General features: G+C 33.9%; 3 protein-coding genes across 6 annotated transcripts; 2 read left to right on the top strand and 1 right to left on the bottom strand.

The window, feature by feature from the left end:
• Positions 1 to 544: 544 nt before the first annotated feature.
• On the top strand, positions 545 to 8,818 carry tmem59 (transmembrane protein 59). 2 transcript variants are annotated; one of them, XM_005163400.5, is made up of 8 exons: positions 545 to 752; positions 929 to 1,034; positions 1,354 to 1,448; positions 1,560 to 1,712; positions 2,432 to 2,504; positions 4,204 to 4,336; positions 4,438 to 4,555; positions 8,210 to 8,818. In XM_005163400.5, exons 1-8 carry the CDS (start codon positions 597 to 599, stop codon positions 8,363 to 8,365), a joined length of 990 nt encoding a protein of 329 aa, XP_005163457.1. In that variant the 5' UTR covers positions 545 to 596; the 3' UTR covers positions 8,366 to 8,818.
• A 1,541-nt stretch (positions 8,819 to 10,359) lies between these two features.
• On the bottom strand, positions 10,360 to 16,627 carry lrrc42 (leucine rich repeat containing 42). The gene is made up of 7 exons (NM_199747.2): positions 15,991 to 16,627; positions 14,141 to 14,272; positions 13,899 to 14,017; positions 11,863 to 11,948; positions 11,667 to 11,777; positions 11,506 to 11,584; positions 10,360 to 10,732 (listed from the first exon to the last, which is right to left on the bottom strand). Exons 1-7 carry the CDS (start codon positions 16,428 to 16,430, stop codon positions 10,476 to 10,478), a joined length of 1,224 nt encoding a protein of 407 aa, NP_956041.2. The 5' UTR covers positions 16,431 to 16,627; the 3' UTR covers positions 10,360 to 10,475.
• Positions 16,628 to 17,118: 491 nt separating this feature from the next.
• yipf1 (Yip1 domain family, member 1) lies at positions 17,119 to 22,601 on the top strand. 3 transcript variants are annotated; one of them, XR_012386804.1, is made up of 11 exons: positions 17,119 to 17,184; positions 17,343 to 17,396; positions 17,671 to 17,720; positions 17,854 to 18,008; positions 18,080 to 18,160; positions 18,337 to 18,424; positions 18,502 to 18,618; positions 19,263 to 19,429; positions 19,754 to 19,936; positions 21,633 to 21,836; positions 21,924 to 22,601. XR_012386804.1 is itself a non-coding variant. In NM_001003991.1 (10 exons), exons 3-10 carry the CDS (start codon positions 17,687 to 17,689, stop codon positions 21,726 to 21,728), a joined length of 921 nt encoding a protein of 306 aa, NP_001003991.1. In that variant the 5' UTR covers positions 17,161 to 17,184; positions 17,343 to 17,396; positions 17,671 to 17,686; the 3' UTR covers positions 21,729 to 22,599. The 3 variants fall into 3 exon arrangements, 2 of the variants coding, with proteins under 2 accessions (NP_001003991.1, XP_073772055.1); NM_001003991.1 differs by having other exon boundaries at positions 17,161 to 17,184; positions 21,633 to 22,599; XM_073915954.1 differs by lacking the exon at positions 17,119 to 17,184 and having other exon boundaries at positions 17,341 to 17,553; positions 17,635 to 17,720; positions 21,633 to 22,601.
• The last annotated feature ends 778 nt before the right edge of the window (positions 22,602 to 23,379 follow it).

The raw sequence follows: 23,379 nt of genomic DNA, 5'->3' as shown, positions 1-23,379 counted from the left end.
CTATGTACTTAATATCCCCATAAAACTAAATATTAATATTATAAATATTTTTGATTGAATTATAAAGAAACTAATCGAACTCTGGGTTTTATGCTATGCTTTCATGCACACTATGTGTGGCATTTACACGGTTTTGACCAGCAGGCGGCGGCAGCAGCAGCATGTAGGCCACTTGAGATGTTTTGTACATTATTTAGATCAGTAATGTATGCCTAGAGTTTCGATCGATTCAGAGGTTTAAAAAACAGTTCACTTTTTTAAGAAGTATGTTTTTATATTTAAGTGTCAGCGCTCAAAATATTTCCCCCAGTAAATAATAGTGTTGTTCCATATAAAACAAGTGAGGTAAAATATATTTAAACTTGTCAACACAATAACTAATGTACTAACAAAACCACGTTTACTAGTAGAAAAGGCTCACTAACAAATATGCTATAAAAAAACTAAATCCATGTCCAAAACAACCTTATTAAATGTCTTCACGACGCATGCGCAGTGTGACAATCCAGGAAGCGCGTTCGAGTCGATCTCGCGACACTTCCGCAGATACACAAACAAGGAAGAGTCGTTTAGTCGATGTTTGCTAAATCGCAAAAATGAGTGCAATAAAGTCCTACGGGATTTTGATGAGTTTCTGCTGCATCCTTACAGCCATATCTGCATCTGCCGACGTCTTCGATGGTGTTTTGGGAAACACTGTGTCTTGTCATAAAACATGTCAGATGACTTACAGTTTGCACACTTATCCGCGGGTGAGTGCGAGACTGTCGGCTTGTTTACAACACCGACGCGCTGTTAAGATTTTGAGGCATTCGTTAGTTTGCCTCGTGAATATTCTGTGTGTTGTTTGTGAAGTTTGACCAACAGCCGTGAGAAAAGCGGATGTGGACGCTTGTGTTTGTTTACTTGGCCTGTTTGTTTACGGTAGGAGGAGGCGCTGTACGCCTGTCAGAGAGGATGTCGCCTCTTCTCCATCTGCCAGTTTGTGGGTGACAGCAAAGATCTCAACGAAACCAGATCCGAGTGCGAGTCAGGTAGGGTTATAGCACTGAAAACTGCCAGTTTGTTGTGCAAACAGTTGTGTGTGTTTGACATTGAGATAAGTTTGGTTTCATATTCACTCGGAATTTCTCCTGTATTAAGAGGTCTTGCAAACTATAAAATAGTGAAATACTATTATCAGCCAAAGACAATCAAAGTACAGCAGTGTTCACAGTCAAATACGTAATGTTAAGGTTGTTTTGAAGTCATACTTGCATGTGATTTCAGATTGTATATTTAATGTACCATGGTAAACAGTATACACAACTTGTCACTGAACCAACTCAACTCAATGTGTTTGACTTTCTGCAGCCTGTCGTGAAGCCTACAGCCAGTCAGACGAGCAGTACGCCTGCAATCTAGGATGCCAGAATCAACAGCCATTTGCAGAACAAAGAATGGAGCAGGTGTGAAAAACCTTTGTCAAAAATTGCCTTTGCGTGATCTGTTTTATTTGCACGTCACCCAGGTGCAGTCTGACGTCATCCTATGTTTGTTCTTTTGTTTCGGATGAGAAGTTGACGATGATGATGCCCAAAATCCATCTGCTGTACCCGCTGACTTTGGTCAGGGGTTTCTGGGAGGATATGATGAGCCAAGCCCACAGCTTCATCACCTCATCCTGGACATTTTACCTGCAGGCGGATGATGGCAAAGTAGTCGTTTTCCAGGTGATAATTTTATGTCTTTTTATTATTAGACTGTGTTAAACGAGTATATTAGGCTGAGATGCTGAAATTGAGGGCTGTGGGCCAAAGTTTGCCTGTCGTGCATGCAATATAACAATATAACAGGCATTGTGTTTATTTTATTTTTGTTAGCTGTGTGTTGAAATGAAAATGCATTTTTATATCATATTGTCAGTTTTAATACTTCTTTTGCTTTTACTGCTCTTCCCTCAAACAATAACAAGAGGAATCTTTTATTTTTGTAGTTCTGCATTTAAATCTAGACAATAAAAGTGAAGTTTGTTTTTGTAAAAAATGCATTTGTATATAATATTGTCAGATATAATACCTCTTCAACTTTTACTGCTCATCCCTTGAGTCCTATCCCTTGAGTCATGTCTATATATCTGTTTATTTGTAGTTTTGTAGAATTTAGATATTGTACATGAGTAATTTAATAAGTGTAATATTAATATAATACATAATTATTTATAGTAATATAAGTGAGATTTTATATAATACACCTCTTTTACTTTCACTGTTCTTACCATGAAGCGTGTCTTCATTTTTAATCTGTTTTTATTTTAACATTAGTTTTATTTTACATTGAAATCAAACTGAAATAAGTTTGATCTAAAATAATTAATAGAAAGTTAATTTTCATGCCTATGTCTGGGAAAAGAAAATATCAAATCAGGATTTGTTCTTTCTGTCATTTCAAGTCTGAGCCGCAAGTCCAGTATATCTCTCAGTTTGAGTTCCAGAGAGACGAGACAGAGGAGCCACAGAACACTTGTAAGCACTTGCATCACACATGTTTTCAGTCTTTAACATTAATGATTGCCATTAGGGATGTCAAGATCTGATCACGTGATCGGAAATCGGGCCCAATCACGCGGTTTTAGATTTGATCGGAATCGGACGTTACCTCAAAATTAGGACTCAAATAAATATAGAATTATATTTAGAGTTGAAGTCAGAGCAGGGAAATGTTCACAGTATGTCTGATAATATTTTGTTCATCTGGAGAAAGTCTTATTTGTTTTATTTCGACTAGAATAAAACAGTTTTTAATTTTTATTATAACACCATTTTAGGGGCAAAATTATTAGCCTCCTTTAGCTATATATTTTTTTGATTGTCTAAAGAACAAACCATCGTTATACAATAACTTGCCTAATTACCCTAACCTGCCTAGTTGACCTAATTAACCTCGTTAAGCCTTTAAATGTCACTTTAAGCTGTTTTGAAGTGTCTTGAAAAACATCTAGTAAAATATTATGTATTATCATCATGGCAAAGATAAAATAAATCAGTTATTAGAGATGAGTTATTAAAACTATTATGTTTAGAAATGTGTTGATAAAATCTTCTCTCCGTTAAACAGAAATTGGGGGGGAAAAAATAAACAGGGTTAATAATTCAGGGGAGCTAATAATTCTGACTTCAACTGTATGTATATGTATGTCATTATTTTTTTAATACATCTATAGTTATGCTGTGGCACAGAGTTAGACCTCTTTCGTAACTTCACCCTGAAGCAGCAACGCGTGGGGCGTGACATCATTTTGTTGCAGAGACGCTATTGGTTAAATGCCGGCAGCAAAGTAGAACACGGAAGCAGCTTGAAGTGGAAAGTGCGAGTATGTCTGCGTTCTGGAGGTATTATAAAGTTGATGATGACAACATGGCCATTGCAAACTGTAAAATCTGTAAACTTGGGATTGCCTGCAGCTTGCCGGGTATTTTAAGTTGAGGTGCTATTTGTGCTTATATTAGATTTTTTTATTATATATTTACTGCTGCACTAAAATATAGAAGTGAAGAATTGTTCAAGCTACCTCACAGAAGTGCTGTTTGTTAACAGAGTTGTTGAAGGTTTAAAATAAGATGAATTAAATAAAAAAAATAAGAAGCGTCCTGGAAATTTTTCTTTGCTATTCTTTTATTAACGTATCATAGAAGTATCGGATCGGGTTTTGGTAACTGTAGATTCTCAAAATCTAAGATTTGTTCTGAAATGCACAAATGTTCTGCTTCGGCTTTTATTCTAATGATTCTTTTTGATAAAACAGAAAGAAACAGACAGTACTGGTACTCTATAAAAATAACTTATTTTAAAAATTATAACAACTTGCGACTGCACTAATATTCCGGCTTGTGTAAAAATGACATTATCCAGAGATAATTTTGCTTTGAGAACTGGATTTATAGAGTAATTTAGCTTGGGCTTCCTCACACAGTGAATGTTTTAGTACTTTGTTTTTCACTAAATAAAAGACGCTTTATATGTCAGTTTGCATATCGTTAAAACATCCATTACAAAAGGATCATAGACGATACATATTTGCACACCCCTAAACGTGATGTTATTAAATATGTAAATGAATAACTGGAGCACTAAAACCTGTCACCTTTTGTCTACACATTCTTAGCATCATTCTCCAAAGAAGTGTTTCAGGATCACAAAACTGACCCGCTGTGTTTTTAACAGTTATAGATGAGGGAGCGAAAAACCCCATTTATAAAGACTACCCTCGGAGCTTCATTCAGGAGAGAGACAGAGACATGTTCATGGACAGAAGTGGCTCTGAGGACGACTGCAATCTCTTCGGCTGTCTCTCAAGGTTGGCCTCTTCTTCTCCATTTGGATTTTCTGAACTCTTATTAATGATTGCAGTCTGTTGTTCTTGTTGAAGCTAAACCCTCTTGATCTTGTGTGCAGCAGAAACCCGTGGCTGCCCGGCTGGATCTTGACCACCACTCTGATTCTGTCTGTGCTGGTTCTGATCTGGATCTGTTGTGCCACAGTGTCCACTGCTGCAGAGCAATACGTCCCTGCTGAGGTAAAATGCTTTTGATTGGATTCAAATGGACTCTGGTGCAATTTCTCTGTTTGTATCTAAACTAGGAACGAAACAAGGGAAACTTTGATGATTGATTAATTGATAATACAACATCTAATGGATGGTTGGTTAAGCATAATATGTCAATAATGTAAATAATTCAGAGGAGTTTGTGGCTTAGTCAACTCAAAAATATTTCTGACACCAGCTCTCATTTTTTATGTTTTTACTAGTCGGTGCAGGGCCCTACAGTTGATTCATGTAAGCGAGGATAGAATTCATAGAGTGGAATAAATAGCAACAGGAAGTGAAGAGAAATGAGAAAAGCGAGTCTGAGAAAATGTTGAAGTTCGGGTTTGCATGAATCTAGTTGACAGCAAAGACTGCAGGCTGTCTTTGAGGAACAACAAAGTATTGGTAGTTGTCTGAATTACTCTTGGCTGATTGCAATGCATTACATTTCGATCAAAGTTATCTGACATTATCTGGATGAATTTGTTCAGACAAAGTTTTAGGTTCTTGTCAGATTTTATTTCAGTTTTCCATACTGATGATGTGAAAAAAGTTGTCTAAGGCCCCGTTTACACTAATGCGTTTTAGTTTGAAAACGCATAAGTTTTGCTACGGTTACGCCAACCGTCCACACTACGCCGGAGTTCTCGAGCGCCGAAAACGGAGCGTTTCGAAAACGCTGGAGAGGCCGTTTTCATTCTGAAACGCTGCTGCTCCGTCTCAGTGTGGATAATGGAAAACGGAGACATCTGAAAACGGAGACGGGGCTGCTGACATTCGCCTCTCTGATTGGGGCTTTTCCTGAATATTAAGTAGCCTAACACACACAGTTCAGTCCTGCATTTTCTCCTTGTAAGTTCAGACTTCGCAAGTTTGATCAAGGCTGCAGTCTCTTCTTCTCAGTTTGATATGGAAAACAGACTATACCGAGGACACGGGTAAATCTTCAAAGGGAACAGTGTACTTTATAACTTCATTCACATCACCCTGGCTACGTTGTTTCACTTTCTCAACAATAAATTGTATACATGATTTAAGGAACTGCCTATTTTTATTTTAATATTAACAACTTAACAGACTGCAGAAATGTTGAGGCGCCGTGCTGTATATATGAGCGTCATCTTCACTGTGTGGATATTTATAACAAAACGGAGCCGATAACAACTGCCTCCTTTCAATTTCAGTGAAAATACGAAACACACCCTCTCTTTTGCTAAATATCAGTTTTAATAATCGATAATGGCCATTATAAAAGTATAACATACAATAAGTTTATACATTATAGGAAATAAAGGCAAGCGATCAGTCAATTTACAGAATAGGCTACGTTGTTTCATCAATCATTAACTTATCTTTGCGCTCAGCCAAAACACGTTACCTGAGAAAAAGTAAGATTCTAATGACCAAAGTCAGGGAATATGTCGTTAGATAAAGACAACAAGATGAATGAAATATCTCGTTTAATAAATATAGTGAGATATTAGATCCAGCGGTAGATGCTTGATGAGAAGTCCGACTAGCAGAGCTCTCATCTGGGTAGATGAGCTGCAGCGCTTGCCAGAGAGTGTCTGTGTGGTCACGTGATGTGCGTTTTCAGGACGGAGAGCAGTTCAGAAACGCTGGGTAAAACGCGATTGTGGACGCGGATCGTTTTCATTCTAAAACGCTGTTTTAAAACTAAAACGCACTAGTGTAAACGGCGCCTAAATTCTTCTGGTTTGTCTATTTGTGCAAAACATTTACAGCAGATTCGAGGGTAAAATGAAGCTTAAGCACATACGAGTTTATTTGAAACTCTGATTCTATGTTTGGAATAACAGAATGGGCATTACGTTACTGTCCAGGGTTGCTGTGTTATATTGCATTGCATAGTGTTGCATTATATTGTTGCGTTACATTACATTGTTGAATTGTGTAGCATTACATTGTTACGTTGCAATACATTGTGTTCAATTGCATTATATTCTTTTGTTTTGTTTCCTTGTTACGTTACCTTGCTAGGTTATCGTATGTTACAACTCTTCCTTATGTTACATTTTCTAATGTTATGTTTCCTTATGTTACGTTTCCTTATTAAGTTACCTTATGTTTTATTACTTTGTCAGATTTACCTTATGTTACGTTTCCTTGTTACAATGTTTCCTTATGTTATGTTACCGTGTTACAATGTTTTCTTGTTACGTTACCGTATGTTACGTTATCATATGTTACAACTTTTCCTTATGTTACATTTTCTTGTTACGTTACCTTATGTTATGTTACCTTGTTGCAACGTTTCCTTATGTTGTTACCATGTTACAATGTTTCCTTGTTACGTTACTGTATGTTAGGTTAAGATGTTACAACTTTTCCTTGTTACGTTACCTTGTTACGTTTTCTAATGTTACGTAACTTTGATATGTTTCCTTTTGTTACGTTTCCTTGTTACACTACCTTATGTTACGTTATCATGTTACAACTTTTCCTTGTTATGTTTCCTTGTTACGTTTCCTTGATACAATGTTTCCTTGTTAAGTTCCCTTGTTGCAACGTGTCCTTATGTTATGTTACCTTGTTCCAATATGTCCTTGTTACGTTACCGTATGTTACGTTATCGTATGTTACAACTTTTCTTTGTTACGTTTCCTTGTAATGTTTCCTTGTTACGTTTTCTTATGTTACCTTGTTACATTTTTTAATGCTACGTAACTTTGTTACATTTCCTTGTAATGTTTCTTTGTTACAATACCTTTATTATGTTATTACATTACGTTATTGTGTTACAACTTTTCCTTATGTTATGTTTCCTTGTTACATTATTGTTTGTTACAACTTTTCCTCATGTTACATTTCCTTGTTACGTTTCCTTATGTAACGCTTGCTTATGTTGTTTCCATATGTTACGTTACCATATGCTACATTACACTTTGTTTCGTTTTTTAATGTTGTTACGTTGTTACGTTTCCTTGTTATGTTACCTTATGTTGTATTACCTTGTTACATTTCCTTATGTTACGTTATCGTAGGTTACAACTTTTCCTCGCTAATTTTCCTTATGTTTTCAATGTTACATTACTTATATTTCTTTGTTACAATTCCTTACGTTACGTTACCTAATGTTGCGTTTCCTTGTTACATTACCTTATGTTACGTTACCCTGTTAGCCTAGGTTACGTTTCCTTATGCTACGTTACCTTATGTTACATTTTCTTGAGTTACTACATTTCCTTTTTACAGTTTTACCTTATGTTACTAGGTTAGCTTATGTTAGGTTGTTACATTGCATTGTTGAATTGCTCTGTTTTTGTTACGTAATGTTGTTACATTGAGCTATGTTGTGTTGCATTGAATCCATTGTGGAACACATTATCAGATTGCGATATATCTGAAATGGCTTAGCATGTCATTTTACTTAACGAACACTTAGCTCATGAACATTAAATACTTAAATACTGAAATTTTCTCCATGTGATGTTAATAAAGACAGATGAGGTGGGCAAGTAACTAAACGACATCATCATCGTAATGGTGACAACATACCACTAAAGCAGACACAATGTTAAAATTTACGATCAATCGATGAAATGATTGTTAAACAAAGATCAATCATGGGAATTTAGTACATTGAAACCCAGAGTCTAAATGTTCTCCTCTTTTCAACAGAAGCTGAGCATATATGGAGACATGGAGTACATGAAGGAGCAGAAGCTGAGCCCGTATCTGCCGTCGTCTCTGGTCATCATCAGATCTCCTGGCTTTGAGGAGCAGCAAGCAGGACCTCTCCCTTCAAAGGTCAATCTGAATCAGTCTAGCATTTAACTAGTCCAACATCCAAAGAAACTGGAGGCTCCTGGTACATGTTTGCTACTTTTCCTGTCAAAGTTGTGATTTTTTTTTTTGCTTTAATATGGGTATATGGGGAATATATTTTATTGGCGTTTTGGCACTTTAAAAGCATTACCTATCAGACGGAAAGCTCGGTAGGATCTGTTTTTCCTGTTTACTACACATTTGTAGAGATGAAGACTTTTTGGTTTCCTTTATTATCACTTCTTGAGTGTTCTCAGTGTGATCAGTAACAGCTTGTGATTTAAGGTTCAAGATGTGTTGCACAATGAAAAACATTAACATTTTGATTTATGCTATAGTTGCAGGGAATGCAAATTGTCATAGAAACAGGGATAGGGAAGTCAGTAATAGGCAATGTGATATTTTGCAACCTCTCAGATTTGTCATCTTGATATTGTTAATAAACAAACCTACTGAAAACCATTACATCATTTTGTCTTTTTAATTAAAAGTGGGAGATATCTGGCCTATTGTGTAATTTCAGGAGCGGTTGTTTTTTTAGCATGTATTTTGTCATTTGTTTCGATAAGTCAAACTAAGCCTGGGCGATATGGCAAAAATGCGATCTCTTTGATTATTTTCCATATTGAATGATAACGATTCAAGGATATATATTTCGATATAAGTGGTTAATGTTTTCAGATGTAAGAGAACCCTAACAATGACTGAAGCTACAGAAATGATAAGGTTCATTTAATGGTGTAACATTTTCGGCGGCCGGAACTTCAGCACATCTATAATATCGAGACTTTTAGATTCCAACTGATGTATATTTCTGCTATGTGTTTGGCTCTTAGATCAATATAGAGTAAAAAAGTCCACAGCTTATCAGTTATTGACATAAATTTCATCGCAATTCAATATATCGTTCATTGGCCCAGCCCTAAGACAAACCAACAATTGGCATGTCAATGCTGGTAACAACACTGGTTACAAGTGTTGATATGTCATCCAGGGCAACAAAACCAGTCATAAGGGTCCATTTTTGGAAATTGAGATTATATAATTTGAAAGCTGAATAAATAAGCTAACAGATTAATAGATAGGATGATATTTGTACATCTGGAATTTGAGTGAAATTTGCCTTTAAATTTAGTTTTTAGTTATAAAAATTAAATTTACAGTAGGAAATTTGCAAAATGTCTTCATGAAATATGCTCTCTACTAAATATTATGATGATTTTTGGCAAAAAAAAAAAAAAAAAAAAAAAAAAAAAAATATATATATATATATATATATATATATATATATATATATATATATATATATATATAAATTTTTTTTTTTTTTTTTTTTTTTAATGTGAAACTTAACACTTGCTTTGCAGTCCGGGGTCACTTTTGACCATTTCTAAAGGCTTTACAGCACCATGATTTTAAATTTTTACATGTTATATATATATATATATATATATATATATATATATATATATATATATATATATATATATATATATATATTTTAAATGGACATCAAATATCTAAATCCTCATATGAGGCTATGAAATGCCGTCTTGAAAGTTAATTGAATTAGAAATACTGTTTATCTATGTTTTGGTATTAATTTAGCAGAATGCTCAAAGTTTTAAAGAGTACTGAAACCAGAAAGCATGGCAAGACACACTTCTCTAAGTTCCTTATTCTCAGAAATCCATCTAACAATTTATCATGCCTACACACTCACTTTACTTACTTTAAATGTATTATGCCATTTGGGAAAACATGAGGTAGAATATTATTATTATTATTTATTTATTTTTTTTTAGCTGTAATTTTTTGTTTTGTTAACCGTTTATCATATAGCTTTAAAATTTCAACTCTTAATTAGTTTTAAGTATCATGGAAGCACCATTTAATGAATTAAACCATGTACATTTTTACACCCATGGCTATAAGCCAAAACTATTTCCCATAAATCCATATTTGGCATCAACTGAACATGCTTGAAGAAATGCAGACTTATGTACAAAAATAAAGCAGCCGTTTTTAATAGTAAATGATCTAATCTAAAAGCACATCAGTGTCACCTTCCTCACAGAGGACAGCGCTGCAGAAACATCCCATGACTGTGTGTTTCCACTCAGTAACTATTCAGCAGATGTAAATCTTCCACAGACAGAGGCAGACGCTTTGCCACTGGAGCTGCACTTTGCTCTTCCTCTGTTGACAGTCTCCTCTTCCTGCTCTTGTGTGTTGAATGTGTCTCCCCTGAAGGTGAACTCTGCACACAATCATCAACCTTACAAAAGTGAATGGGCACAGCTTTATCTTTGTTTGTGGCGTCACTTGTTTCAGACCAGGAGTTTAACATCTCTCTGACAAACTTTTCTCTTCCATCTAAAAAACAAGAAAAAAAAAGGAAAAAACCATATGAAGGGCAAACTTTAATGTTGCCTAGCCTGAACATTGGGAAAAAAATTATATTACTAATGCTTTGCCTCTTACACTTTACACACCTGAAACTTGCCTACAGCACTTATTCATTGTTGCTCTTATAGTTGTGTAAATTGCTTCCTTGTCCTCATTTGTAAGTTGCTTTAGATAAAAGCGTCTGCTAAATGACTAAATGAGTTCAAACTGACTGCCATGTGGTTGTTAGGATATTCTATGTGACCGCTAACCAGTTATGAGATTATGGGTGATTGCTAGTGTTGCTATGGTATTTTGGACAGACAGACAGATAGATGGACGGAAGGACGGACGGATAGATAGATAGATAGATAGATAGATAGATAGATAGATAGATAGATAGATAGATAGATAGATAGATAGATAGATAGATAGATAGATAGATAGATAGATAGATAGATAGACTATCAGATGGATGGATGGATAGATGAACGGACGGACGGACAGACAGACAGACAGACAGACAGACAGACAGACAGACAGACAAATAGATAGATAGATAGATAGATAGATAGATAGATAGATAGATAGATAGATAGACAGACAATCAGATGGATGCATAGATGATAGATAGATAGACAGATGGACGGACAGACAGACAGACAGATAGATAAATAGACAGATGGATGGATGGGTAAATGAAATAAATATAATATTAAATATATAAAGTCAAATATAATAAATAATATGAATAAACTTACAGAAACGAAGGGCATTTGTTCTTGGTTTGGGGTCTTTCTTTGGCACTTCTGCTGCTGTGATTTCCCATTGGTTTATTACCTGGTTAAAGATGTAAACAGTGACACAAGAGCCCAGTGTAAACCTCTACAACAGCAACACTATAAAACGATGCATTTGTTACCTGTTCAGCCCAGCCTTCTGTTTTGCAGGCAGTGTGTGTGAAGTCCATCAGAGGAGTCTCAGAGAGGGCCATTCCCATCATCCGGAAGAAACCTTTCAAGGACACGTCCATCTGCAAGACATGATCATAGAAGACCTTTAGGAAAACGTCAACAGCCCATTCAGTGTCAATGAGGTTCTCTTTTTCAATGTCTTACCATCACTTTTGTTCCAGATAGGTCTAGTTTCTGTAGTGTTTTAAAGCATGTTAGATATCTGAGCCCTTTCTCAGTGATGTGATTCTCTAATCAACAGAAACACAAGTGTGTAAATTAGAATACAATTGCATAAAAACCAAATGATATCCAGTATTAGATTTTACTTGCATTTAAAATCTAATTTATTCCAGTGTTCATTTATTTAGTTTCATTATTCTAGTCTTCAGTGTCATACTGTCCTTTAGAAGTCATTCTATATTTTTGTTGTTGTTGTTGTTCAGGAAATTATTTATTCTTCTTATTTCTAGCGATTTTGAAATTAGTTGAAATTAAAATTAGTGCTGCCTAATATTTTTTTCTGGAGGCCTTGATACATTCTTTAATGGAAAGAATGTTTTTACTGTTTTCTGGTCCACAATGTTTTTCTATACAAGTAGTAATTATTATTATTATCATTATCATTATTATAGCTGATAATTTCTTCCTAGAACCACATGGTGAAAAACACCACAATGCTCAAAATTTAAAGTGAATCAAAACCTTTTATCGAAGTTGTCTTAACACTACTAAACACCCATTCTTGTCTTATGACATTCCTGAAAAACCTTTTGATTCACTTCAAAGTGTTTTTTTTTTTTTTCTAAACGACTGAGAATTGAAGGGCCTCATAAGGTGAAAACTTGATTTGAAGTGTTTTTAACTTTTATTTTGTCATGCTGATAACCTTTTGTAGCATTAGAAATGTATTCGTTTTCAACTGATCAATTTAACGCATCATTACTACAAAATGTCATTTTTTTCCCCGCGGAATTAAAGCAACAAAAGAACAGCAATATGTAAAATACTATTACAAATAGAGGGCCAAATACTTTTTTAATAGAGTAAAGAAAAGAATAGACAGTCTTTTAAGTTCACATGAACCAGAAGCTGCGACCATTTTTTTCCCCGTATTGTGACGAAGTTTATGGAGAATGAAACCTGCAAAAACAACAAATAAAAAATATGCAAATATATAAATGAGTAAATAAATGCACAAATTCCTGCATAAAAAAACAATAAATAAATATGCAAATAAATAAGAAAATGTATAGTAAAAAATCCACAAATACCTGCATAAATAAATATATAAATGATTAAAAGTGTGGGCAGGTAAATAATTGAAAAAATTACACACATGTTGGGGGAAAAAGAAAATGCTAAACTGAAAGTTTTTTTTCCCCGCCCTTTCAAATGTTTGTTTATTTCTTGAACGTAGTTGCGCATTTACTCTTCCTCAGGTCAACATGCTAATGAAAAAAAATCCAAAGTTTTTTCTAAAAATCACTCAGTGGGGGGTGAGGGGTTGGGGAAATGAACTTTCAGTTTAGCATTTACCTATTCCCTCAACATTCGTGTATGTTATTTAATTCTCTACCTGCCCGCACAATTAATTATTTAAATATTTATTAATGCATACATTTGTGTATTTTTAATATACATTTATTTATTAATATTTAAAATTTATTTAGGAATGAATAAATTATTTATGCAGGAATGTATGGATTAATTTACTCATTTATTCATATATTTGCACATTTATTTATTTATTGTTTTGGCAGGTTTCGTCCTCTATACAGTTCCTAGAGAAACGGAATATTAAATGAGCAAACAGTGGGCGTGGCTTGTTTTTCTACTGTGAGCTGATTGGATGTAGTAAAGTAGGCATTTTATTTTTTTTTAAATCTGCAAAATGGTTTGGGGAGAACTATTATAAGCTACAGACACCTCCTTCTCACCATTTATGTTTGTAGTCAAAACTGACAGTTGAAGGGCCGTGATTAAGTATGTTATCAGACAATTTCACTGACAAAAACAGGAAGTGCATTTTCACATCCCAATTAATGATTACAAGAGCTAACTATTATTTTTTCGTAATGAATTGTTCAGAATACTAGCAATGTGAGCTAATAAAATCATATGGTTAGTTTCGATTTCATGTGTACTTTAATAACAGAAGGTCAAGTGTGGATGAAAAGACTCCAAATGCATGAAGTTACCCGAAAGGTCTAAAAGCTGCAGGTTTTCTAGGCCTTTTTTCATCACCCTCACCGGCGCCGTCAGTCTCTGCAGGCCAGCATCAGAAAGGCAGTTCGCACCCATAAAAAGCTTCACAAGACTACAGAAAAAAAGGGAGGAATAAAGGAGATTTCATCATCAAAGAGAGCAAAATATAGACCCAACAATTATCTTTCATGTTATTTCTGTTTTTGCAGTGAACAGAGTTATGTGTTGCTCATACCTGCTGAGAGCTTCAGATGTGATGTATTTAAAAAGCTCATGGTTGTCACCTAATCTACATCCATAAAGATCCAGACACTCCAGACTCTGAAACTGTCTGATCTCCTCCAGCCTTTCTGATATCAAAAGGTACCTGAAAACACAATAATACTGCAGTAATCTGTCTAGCTTCTGATTATGGAATAGAGATGGGCAGTATTTCAATGAATTTCTTTTTATTACTCTTGATTGTTATTGGTTTTGTAGTCAAGAACATGTATTTTGTATTGTATTTTGACTTTAGGCTTATTAATCTAGTTTTTTGTGTGTGTGAATATAGCATACTAGACTAGTATAGTTTTTGACTAATGAATTATGATAATGTAATTTTAAAAAGTGTTGTGACATCCTTTAAAATTGAATCAGACTAAATTAAAAGTGGTAGTGGTTTTACAGTGTCTGGCATCTGAAGCTGCCTGTGACAGTCAGAATGCACTAATTCAGTTTTTTTTATTCGTTTTGAATGTCAAATATACATAAAATTAAGTAAAAAAAGAAAAAAAAAGAAATGGAAAATGGATCAGTATATTGGATTCGTGCATCAATTTTAAAATGACAGCAAGCTGATATACTGTATCGATTAATGTTAAGATGAGACCAGGCAGACACTTGTCAATTATGAGATTTTAAGCTTTTTTTATTTGAATTATTTATCTATTTATTTAATGTAGAAAAAAAATGTGAAGTGTTTCTTTCTGTGGTTGCATTTGATCAACTTGTGTCTGTATTAGATTTAAATTACAATTACAATACATATTTTAAAGTAAATTATACTAAATTTTTTTTTTTCGCCTGGACTGAGCCATAAATATCCATTTGAACAGCACTTATACAGAACAAACTTCACACTTTTAATCATTTCAATACTTACTATAATTTCATTTACCTGCAACAAACATACTCTGTGTGTGTGTGTGTGTGTGTGTGTGTGTGTGTGTGTGTGTGTGTGTGTATATATATATATATATATATATATATATATATATATATATATTTTTTTTTTTTTTTTTTTTTTTTTTTTTTTCCTGCAGCAAAATTGTGCATTGTTGAGTTTATATGTTAGGAATACCAGAAGATGGATTCACTGAAGGATTAAACCGTAATGAAGTGAAAGTTTATCATTTGCATGTGTTTTTAAGAGCAGCCAGTGACTGTGTAAGCATTCAGACAACAGAGTTAAAATTACTCAAGCACAAGTTATTGTAACTAAAAAATATGTATATATTGAATTATTTAAACAATAAAGACTAACTGCTGTTATTTTACATTTGATTATTCAATTTCTGTGCCTGAATACTGGGATGTAAAATATTTCACTTCTATCTTCCCAATGATAATCCAGAATAATTCTCATAATTTTTCAGAATAATCCCAAATCAGTCAAATTTAATAAATTCTTTCCAAAAAGAGCCATTACATCTGGTGAAATTGTATTCATATTGCAATATAGATCGCAGCAAAACAAAATATCACAATGTCAAATGTTTCTGATATCATGCAGCCCTATTATGGAGTGAAAATATATAGTTTGAAAATGATACTTTATGAAATCAAAAATAAAACTATTAGTTATTTGTTTGGTACCACACTGCACTTTTAAAACTCATTGCTTGTATTTTTGTCTTCTGCATAACAACTTCCTTATATTTTGATTATTTTGATTAATTTAATTTCTCAAGCCAGTATTTTATTAAATAAATTTAATAAATCAAGTATTTGCAATTTGAAACAAAATGTTAATGCACTTGTACCCTTCCCTGCGCATAAACACACAGCCATGTGATGATGTGGTGTGCACTTGACAGTGGTCACCTGTTCCTCAAACACAGGGATTTGAGCACTAGTTCTCCATAGGCCTCGCAGAAGAGCTGCAGAGCTCTGGATGCAGTGCGAAGCTCAGCGAATTTGCCTCTTTCTTCCGCGGCCGAAAACAGTTTATCGGCCATTTGCTCCGGAAAGCCCACCAGTGAGTCCACATGCTCGACATGGTCAGCGATGAACTGCAGAGAGATGTCAAATAAAGTCTTGACCGAGTAGCGCAGGCTGCCCTGTTTGTTGTAGGTGAATATGAAGTGGTCTCTTCTTTCCGCGCGGCTCGCGGAGGGTAAAGTGTCGATGCAGAGCTGAAAAGTGAAGTCCCGGGTGAAGAGTCTGTTTTGGGGCGGAGGATCTACGGTCTTGACGGCAGAGACGCACCGCAGCTCTCCGTTCTCTCTCACATACACAGCGCCGCAGTCCTCGCCTAAATACATCCTCACCAGCTCTCTTAAACCAAAACCTAAAGTCTGCACTATTAGTTACTATTTTATAGGTATTATTAGCATTAAAGTACTACCGAACGAAGTATCTGTATTTTGTAAAATGTAGATTTGAAAGAGACGCGCTCTTCATCCTTCATCCCGCGTATGTGTCGAGTTTTATATACATTTCAAAATAAAAGTGTATCACTAAATAAAAGTTGATCACTGAAATCTTTAAATAACACTACTACAGGAGTTTCACAAGTGGTTTCATTTAACGTGTTTAGCTTTATCATTCAAATGGTTCAAATTTGATTTTTTTCACCCGTTTTTCAAAGTCCCCTATATTTTTTACTATGTTTTTCCTTTATTTTTGTTTCTTTGTGTACTTTTTTGTTACTTTTGTTTTTACTTGCATTATTCTTTTGTTTTTATTTATTATTTGCATTTTCTCCATTTTTCTATCTAATGTAATCATTTGAATTATTTAATCATTTGAAGGATCTTAATGGAGACATATTGTCTTCCATTATGTTGTTATTATTAGAGGTTAATAATAATAATAATTATTATTATTATTATTATTATTATTATTAGAAGAAGAAGAAGAAGAAAAGTTCCCCAAATTCACATAAAAATACCAGTTAGGTAACGTTAAAGACTTTTATTTTGTTACGCAGCGCTGGCATTGCTTGTTTCCGCGTTTCAAACTTCACACATTCAAAACAAACTTTAAAATCTTGAAACATTTAAGAAGCTTTGGCTGGTAAGTTGAACAAAACGCGACCAAATCATCACAACATCTATGTATTGTAGTTATATGTGTGTTAAGGCGTCAGATAAAGTGCAGCTTCGAAAAACAACGCAATTCTAACTAGTTTTCTGTCTCTGATTTAATATCCGCATTCGTCTGATTGTCAACAGGTTGTACACACGCACTCCTGACATACATGTGATCAATACACGTCGGTTACAGAGGTAAGTCGTCTGTGGTTCATAACTCTTTATGCTTAAAGACATGTACTTCACTCGTAATCTTTCTTCATGTACACAAAGATGAAGGATACAATGAAAGTAAATAGCGACTCTATAGCCAGTCCCCCAAATTCTGCCTAATGAATCCTTCTCTAACAAAGTAATACAAAATGAAGAAATGAATGTAATTTCTGACTAAACTATGCTTTTAACAGTCTACAATATCACAGTATCAAATTAGATTGTTTCTTTTTTTTTTGCATGTTTGCATTCACAGAGCACTTAAATCTGTGATGGCGAATTCAGATTTTCTTCTGCAATTTCAAGGTGAATCCCTCAAATATAAAATATATTCACTGAATCACTCTATTATATTGTATTCCTTTAAAACCCACATGGAAGTGTGAAATCTGTTTATTTATCTTGAATTTTGCCCAACTTGTTTTCTTTATTGTGCTAGAATTTGAGGATAATCAAGACTTTACCCAAAATACCCAAGAAAGCACAACAGTGACCATCGATGACCCCATCAAATCACGAAAACAAAGAAATGCTGCTGGAACAGACTTTGAGGGGGAAGAGGATGATCCATTGGAAAACAGCGACAAAACCAAGGTCAGTGGAAAACCACTGTGAAAAATGTCCTTTGTCCAAACACATCATCATAGACTTTCTGTGTCAAACAGCTTCTGTCGGGTGAAAGAAAAAGTGCACCCTTCTGGACATTTGAGTACTACCAAACATTATTTGATGTGGACACTCATCAGGTGAGTGATCTGAATCTTTACTGCAGAATTTGCCATTTCAATATATTTATAATAATTGGCATTTTAATGTAAAAGGGCTTTCATTGTGTTGTTAAATACAAGTAATATTTTAGTATTATAGTGAAGTTACTGAAGCACAAACAATATAAAAATTACTTGTGTTTGTTTATTTTTAGGTAAAAAGCAGAATACTTGGTTCGGTTGTGCCGTGGCCTCGAAGAAACTTTGTTGAGGTTTATTTGCGGAGTAATCCAGACCTGTATGGTATGTTAAATGAAACTAAAACTGGCTAAAGCAGAAAGAAAGCCGTTTCTGAATGTTTGTACATGTTGTTATTACAGGACCTTTCTGGATCTGTGCCACTCTTGTATTTGCCATTGCTATTAGTGGAAACATCTCCAGTTTTCTCAGGCACCACGGTCAGCCAAAGTACAAATATGTGCCCGACTTTGGGAAAGGTTTGTGACATTTTGATTGAAATGAGGTGCATCTGTAAAGTATTCATAGCTCTTCACTTTTTCCACATGTTTTACGTTACAGCCTTATTCCAAAATTGATTTAATTCATTTATTTATTAATTGATCATATTATATTGTTATTATTTTACGTTGTACTGTATGTTATGTAAAGTGAGAAGCAATTTCTGTTTTTTAAATGGTACAAAATATTGCGTATTTCTACATTTTACATTTATAACACAAAGACTTTACATTCGATTAAAAAAAAACACAGTTCAGATGTTTAGGGATCTTTTTTAACATATTTTAAAGATGACCGCTATTTAAAGAAAACCTTTTCTAGTTTATTATATTTTTAAAATAATATTTTATATTTAATTATTATTACATTTGGTAATTTTGCCAATGTTATTAACTTCCTGCAGCCCCTACTACAGGTTTCATTGTCACATGTTTTATTAAAAAAAACTTCATCATTATCATTGATGTATCCAGTTGTGCTAATATTCTAAGGGAAACTGAGACTATTAGACTATAACAATTTTTTCAGGATACTTTGATAAATATAAATAAAAACCAGCATTTATTTCAACTCTTTATTGTCACTATTGTCAAAAATGACTCCTATTTCAATTTTTGTTTAGTTACCATGGCAGCAACAGCAATTTACAGCTACGCATTATTAGTACCTTTGGCTCTATGGGGTTTTCTCACCTGGCGAAACCGAACGATCGCAAGCCTGGTGTCCTACTCCTTCATGCAGATAGTCTGTGTGTACGGTTACTCGCTCTCCATCTACATCCCTGCTGTGGTGAGAATAGTCATAATATATGCATCCATATAATCCGTGCATAATTGGCACGTGATTTCTGTTTTCACGCATGCTCATTCTTATTTAATAGAGTTTATTAACAGTCTTTTGTATTGTCTTTTAAGTATTTTTTACCGCACTGCAATGTTTTGCTGTAAATAGACAACAATTTTATTCAGAAATGTCTTTAATACAATTTATAATTTTTATTATGTATATTTTTTTATTGTAAATCTTTGGTTATTTATTCTGAGATCACCATTTTATTATTTTAAAAAGTGAATAATAAAATGAAATAAATCTTGTGTGTTGAATAAAACCCAGATCGTGTGGATAATACCGAGTGAAGGGTTGAGGTGGTGCTCCATCGCTGTAGCTATGTGTCTGTCAGGATCTGTGCTGGTGATGACCTTCTGGCCAGCCATCAGAGAGGACAAACCAAGGATCATCATCGCCATTTTATCCACCATCGTCATTCTTCATGTCCTTCTGGCAGTTGGTTGCAAGGTATGTTGGTTGTGTTAATTATTTGATCAATCCGTGTCAGTCTATACTGGATATCAGGAAATATTGAATATATATTGTGCAAGCTCATCTAGCTAAGTTTAGTTTATTTTAGACAATATTCATTCATTTTTCTTTGGCTTAGTTCCTTATTTATCAGGGGAATGACCCACAGTGGAATGAACCACCAACTATTCCGACATATGTTCTATGCAGTGTATGCCCTTTCAGCTGCAACCCAGTACTGGGAAACAAACATACACTCTCACATTCATACACGCACTTATACACTAAGGCTAATTTTGTTTGCCCAAATTCACTTATAGCGCATGTCTTGTACATGGACTGTGGAGGAAACCCTCACCAACATGGGAAGAACATGCAAACTCCACACAGAAATGTTAACTGGCCCAGCCGGGACTTGAACTAGTGACAGTGCTAAGCACTGAGCCACCCTATTTTAGAAAATGTTTAGACAATATAGATTTGAATACTGGCAAATAAATAAATTAATTGATACCTTTGTGTTCATATGTATGTTTATGATCTAGTACTCTATTCAATTTTGTTTTTCGTAAGATTTGAAAACCTATAGTTACATTTTTCAAACTTAGTGATCTCCCTTTTTAAGTGACTAATATTATTAAAGGTTTGAATAGACTACTCAGTTTTGTAGGATATTTTTGGTGGAAAGGGGAAATGTGGTGGAAAACTAAATTTTTTTATTGTTAGAACTTAAGAAGCTTTTTGTTAATTTGAAAAATATTATTGCGAATAGTGAATATATACTGTAGACTATCGAAAAATATACAGCCTAAAGAGGCTAATAATTTTGACCTTAATACGGTTTTAAAAAAATTAAAACCGCTTTTATTCTTGCCAAAATAAAGCAAATAAGACTTTCTCCAGAAAAAAAAATATTATCAGACATACTGTGAAAGTTTCCTTGCTCTGTTAAAGATCATTTGGGAAATAAAGTAAAACAAATAATTTACAAACAGATCTAAATGTTGTATTTTTAACAGATTTTTGCTAATCTTATAATTCATGCACATTTTTCAGACTGTATATTTAAAAGGTACAATATGTAGGATTTTTTTTATTAAAATATCCTGCATAAAATCATTAGAATGGTGTTTACTGGTTTATGCAATTAAATTATCGCAAATGTTTTAAAGAATGTTCAAATTATAAAAAAATAAATATTGGTAATTTCATTTACTTATACTGTATACCCAAAACTGAAAATTCTTTCATTATTTACTCACTTTTGCAAACCTTTAAGAGTTTCTTTCATCTGTTGAACACAAAAGAAAATATTTAGACTTTTATAGCATTTGTTTTTTCTCTACTATAAAACTCAGTGGTTACAGTTTTTCAGCTTTCTTCAAAATATCTTCTCTAGTGTTTAACAGCATAAGGTTTTTACCCACTTGCGGATTTTTTTTGGTGAACTCTTGATCTTTTCAAAGGATCAAACAGGTTGGTGTCAGTTTTCCCACTGGAGTGGTGTGTTCCTGGAAACACAGTCATTCCACTGTCTTGGACATATGCCAGACTGTGAACACAACCATATCCTCATCGCTATCGTGTGCCTTCAATTACATTCATTTAATTAGGGAATGCAATGTTAGCTGAGATTAAGGAACAAAAGGACTGTCAAAGTATGAAAGATTTGTTCCCTCTCTCTTTTTTGCAGGCTTGTTTCTTCAGCACATACGAGACAGATCCATCAGCGGACAACAATGAGCCTCTGAAAGCCGGCAGCACTTTATCATTCACAAAGGCGAACTGAACCACAGCCGTGGGTAGACACAGGACTTCAATGAGGGGGCATATACTTTTTGAGTTTTAATCGCAATAAAATGACATTTCAGTGTCATTATATTGCAGACGCTGATTGGTAAGAAGACATTTTGTTAACTTGAGACAAAACTTCCTGTGCATAATCTGTGCTCCTCCAGAGACTGTTATTCTCCTGTAATTGCAGCGTCTCCTCTTGCGTTATTAGAGAGAATCAGGTATCTTGATAATGAGATGAGCCGTCTGGATTCTTCAGTTTACAGTCGGTGAAGGTAATGCCTTTTTTTAATGGTTTGGTTAATGTATGTAGGTGAGCAGGGACGGTGAGAGATGGGCATCTACAGCAGGTTTGATGTTTTCTGATTTGAGATGCAGACACATGTTACTGTTACAAATCGAGGACATGTATATACTATATAGCTGTGGCTTAAATATTTATGCGATAATTGTGAACTTGAGATGGTTTCAAAAGGTCACTCTACTGTTTTTTAGCACTTTGGAACTTGTACATGTGCTTAAAATGTTTAATGCTTTGAAGTACTATACAGTGGTGGAGGGAAAAAGGGATGAGTTCATATAAAAAAAGAAATGACAATATGTTATGCAGTAATAATGCACTAAAGATAGTTTAAGTAGAAACCCCAGTTTTCTATGGCGGCAGTTTTTTCTTGTTCTTCTTATTTTATAATTATGTACTGTATGAATTGGGATTTTTAATTATGCATTTTCTTTCAACATGATACTTTTAGATGAATTGAACATTTAACTGTATTCCAAGACATCATGTTGTTATTATGATTCAGTAGTTTTTCTTTCTATTTAAAATCTCACACACACACAAATAAAAAACAAAATACTGAGCACATGCTATTTGTATACACTATTTTTATACAATTATTAATAATTTATCTTTGCTCAAAAAATGTATTTGATCTGCAAATGGATTAACAAACAAATTCTCAAAATATTCAAAGTATTGTCAATATATATTTACAATTTAAGAATGTCACCCCATTTTGAAAATGATTATTTTTATCCTATTTATTTCTTAGTGAATATAGACAATGTATTTTGGTGCATTTAAACAAAACATATTTAATAAACAGATATATTTATTTAAATTTTAGTAGACCAAAAGATTTTAGTCACCAAACATATTTAGAAATTGAAAGATAATACAAATAAATTCAGGGAAAATAAAAAATTACAACCTACAAAATTTCAACAAAATTTTTAAACTTTTGTTTCTCTTAATTTTTCCTTTTTAGTTTGTTTAGTATTTTTCTATAACATAAATTTGGGTGTACTAGATTTTGGACCGTTATCGTAATTTTTTTTTTTTTTTATAAGCTCCAGATTTGGCTTCAGTACTGACTAATCTGATGTAAATGCTCAAACATAATATTCTATTGCTTCCTATTAAAAATATGAATTTAAAAGAAAGATTTGTGAGGGGTGTACTTGTATATACTGAGCACTGTATAGCTTATATATACACACACACACACACATACATATATACATACATACATGCATACATACAGTTGAAGTCGAAATAATTGGCCCCAGTTACTTTTTTTTTTCCTCATGAAGATGATTTTTTTTCAACACATTTCTAAACAAAATAGTTTTAATAACTGGTT

This window comes from Danio rerio, chromosome 2 (assembly GCF_049306965.1).
Source record: "Danio rerio strain Tuebingen ecotype United States chromosome 2, GRCz12tu, whole genome shotgun sequence".
Taxonomy (NCBI): domain Eukaryota; kingdom Metazoa; phylum Chordata; class Actinopteri; order Cypriniformes; family Danionidae; genus Danio; species Danio rerio.
The sequence above is the reverse complement of the archived record's forward strand: the minus strand, read 5'-3'. Positions and strand labels throughout refer to the sequence as shown.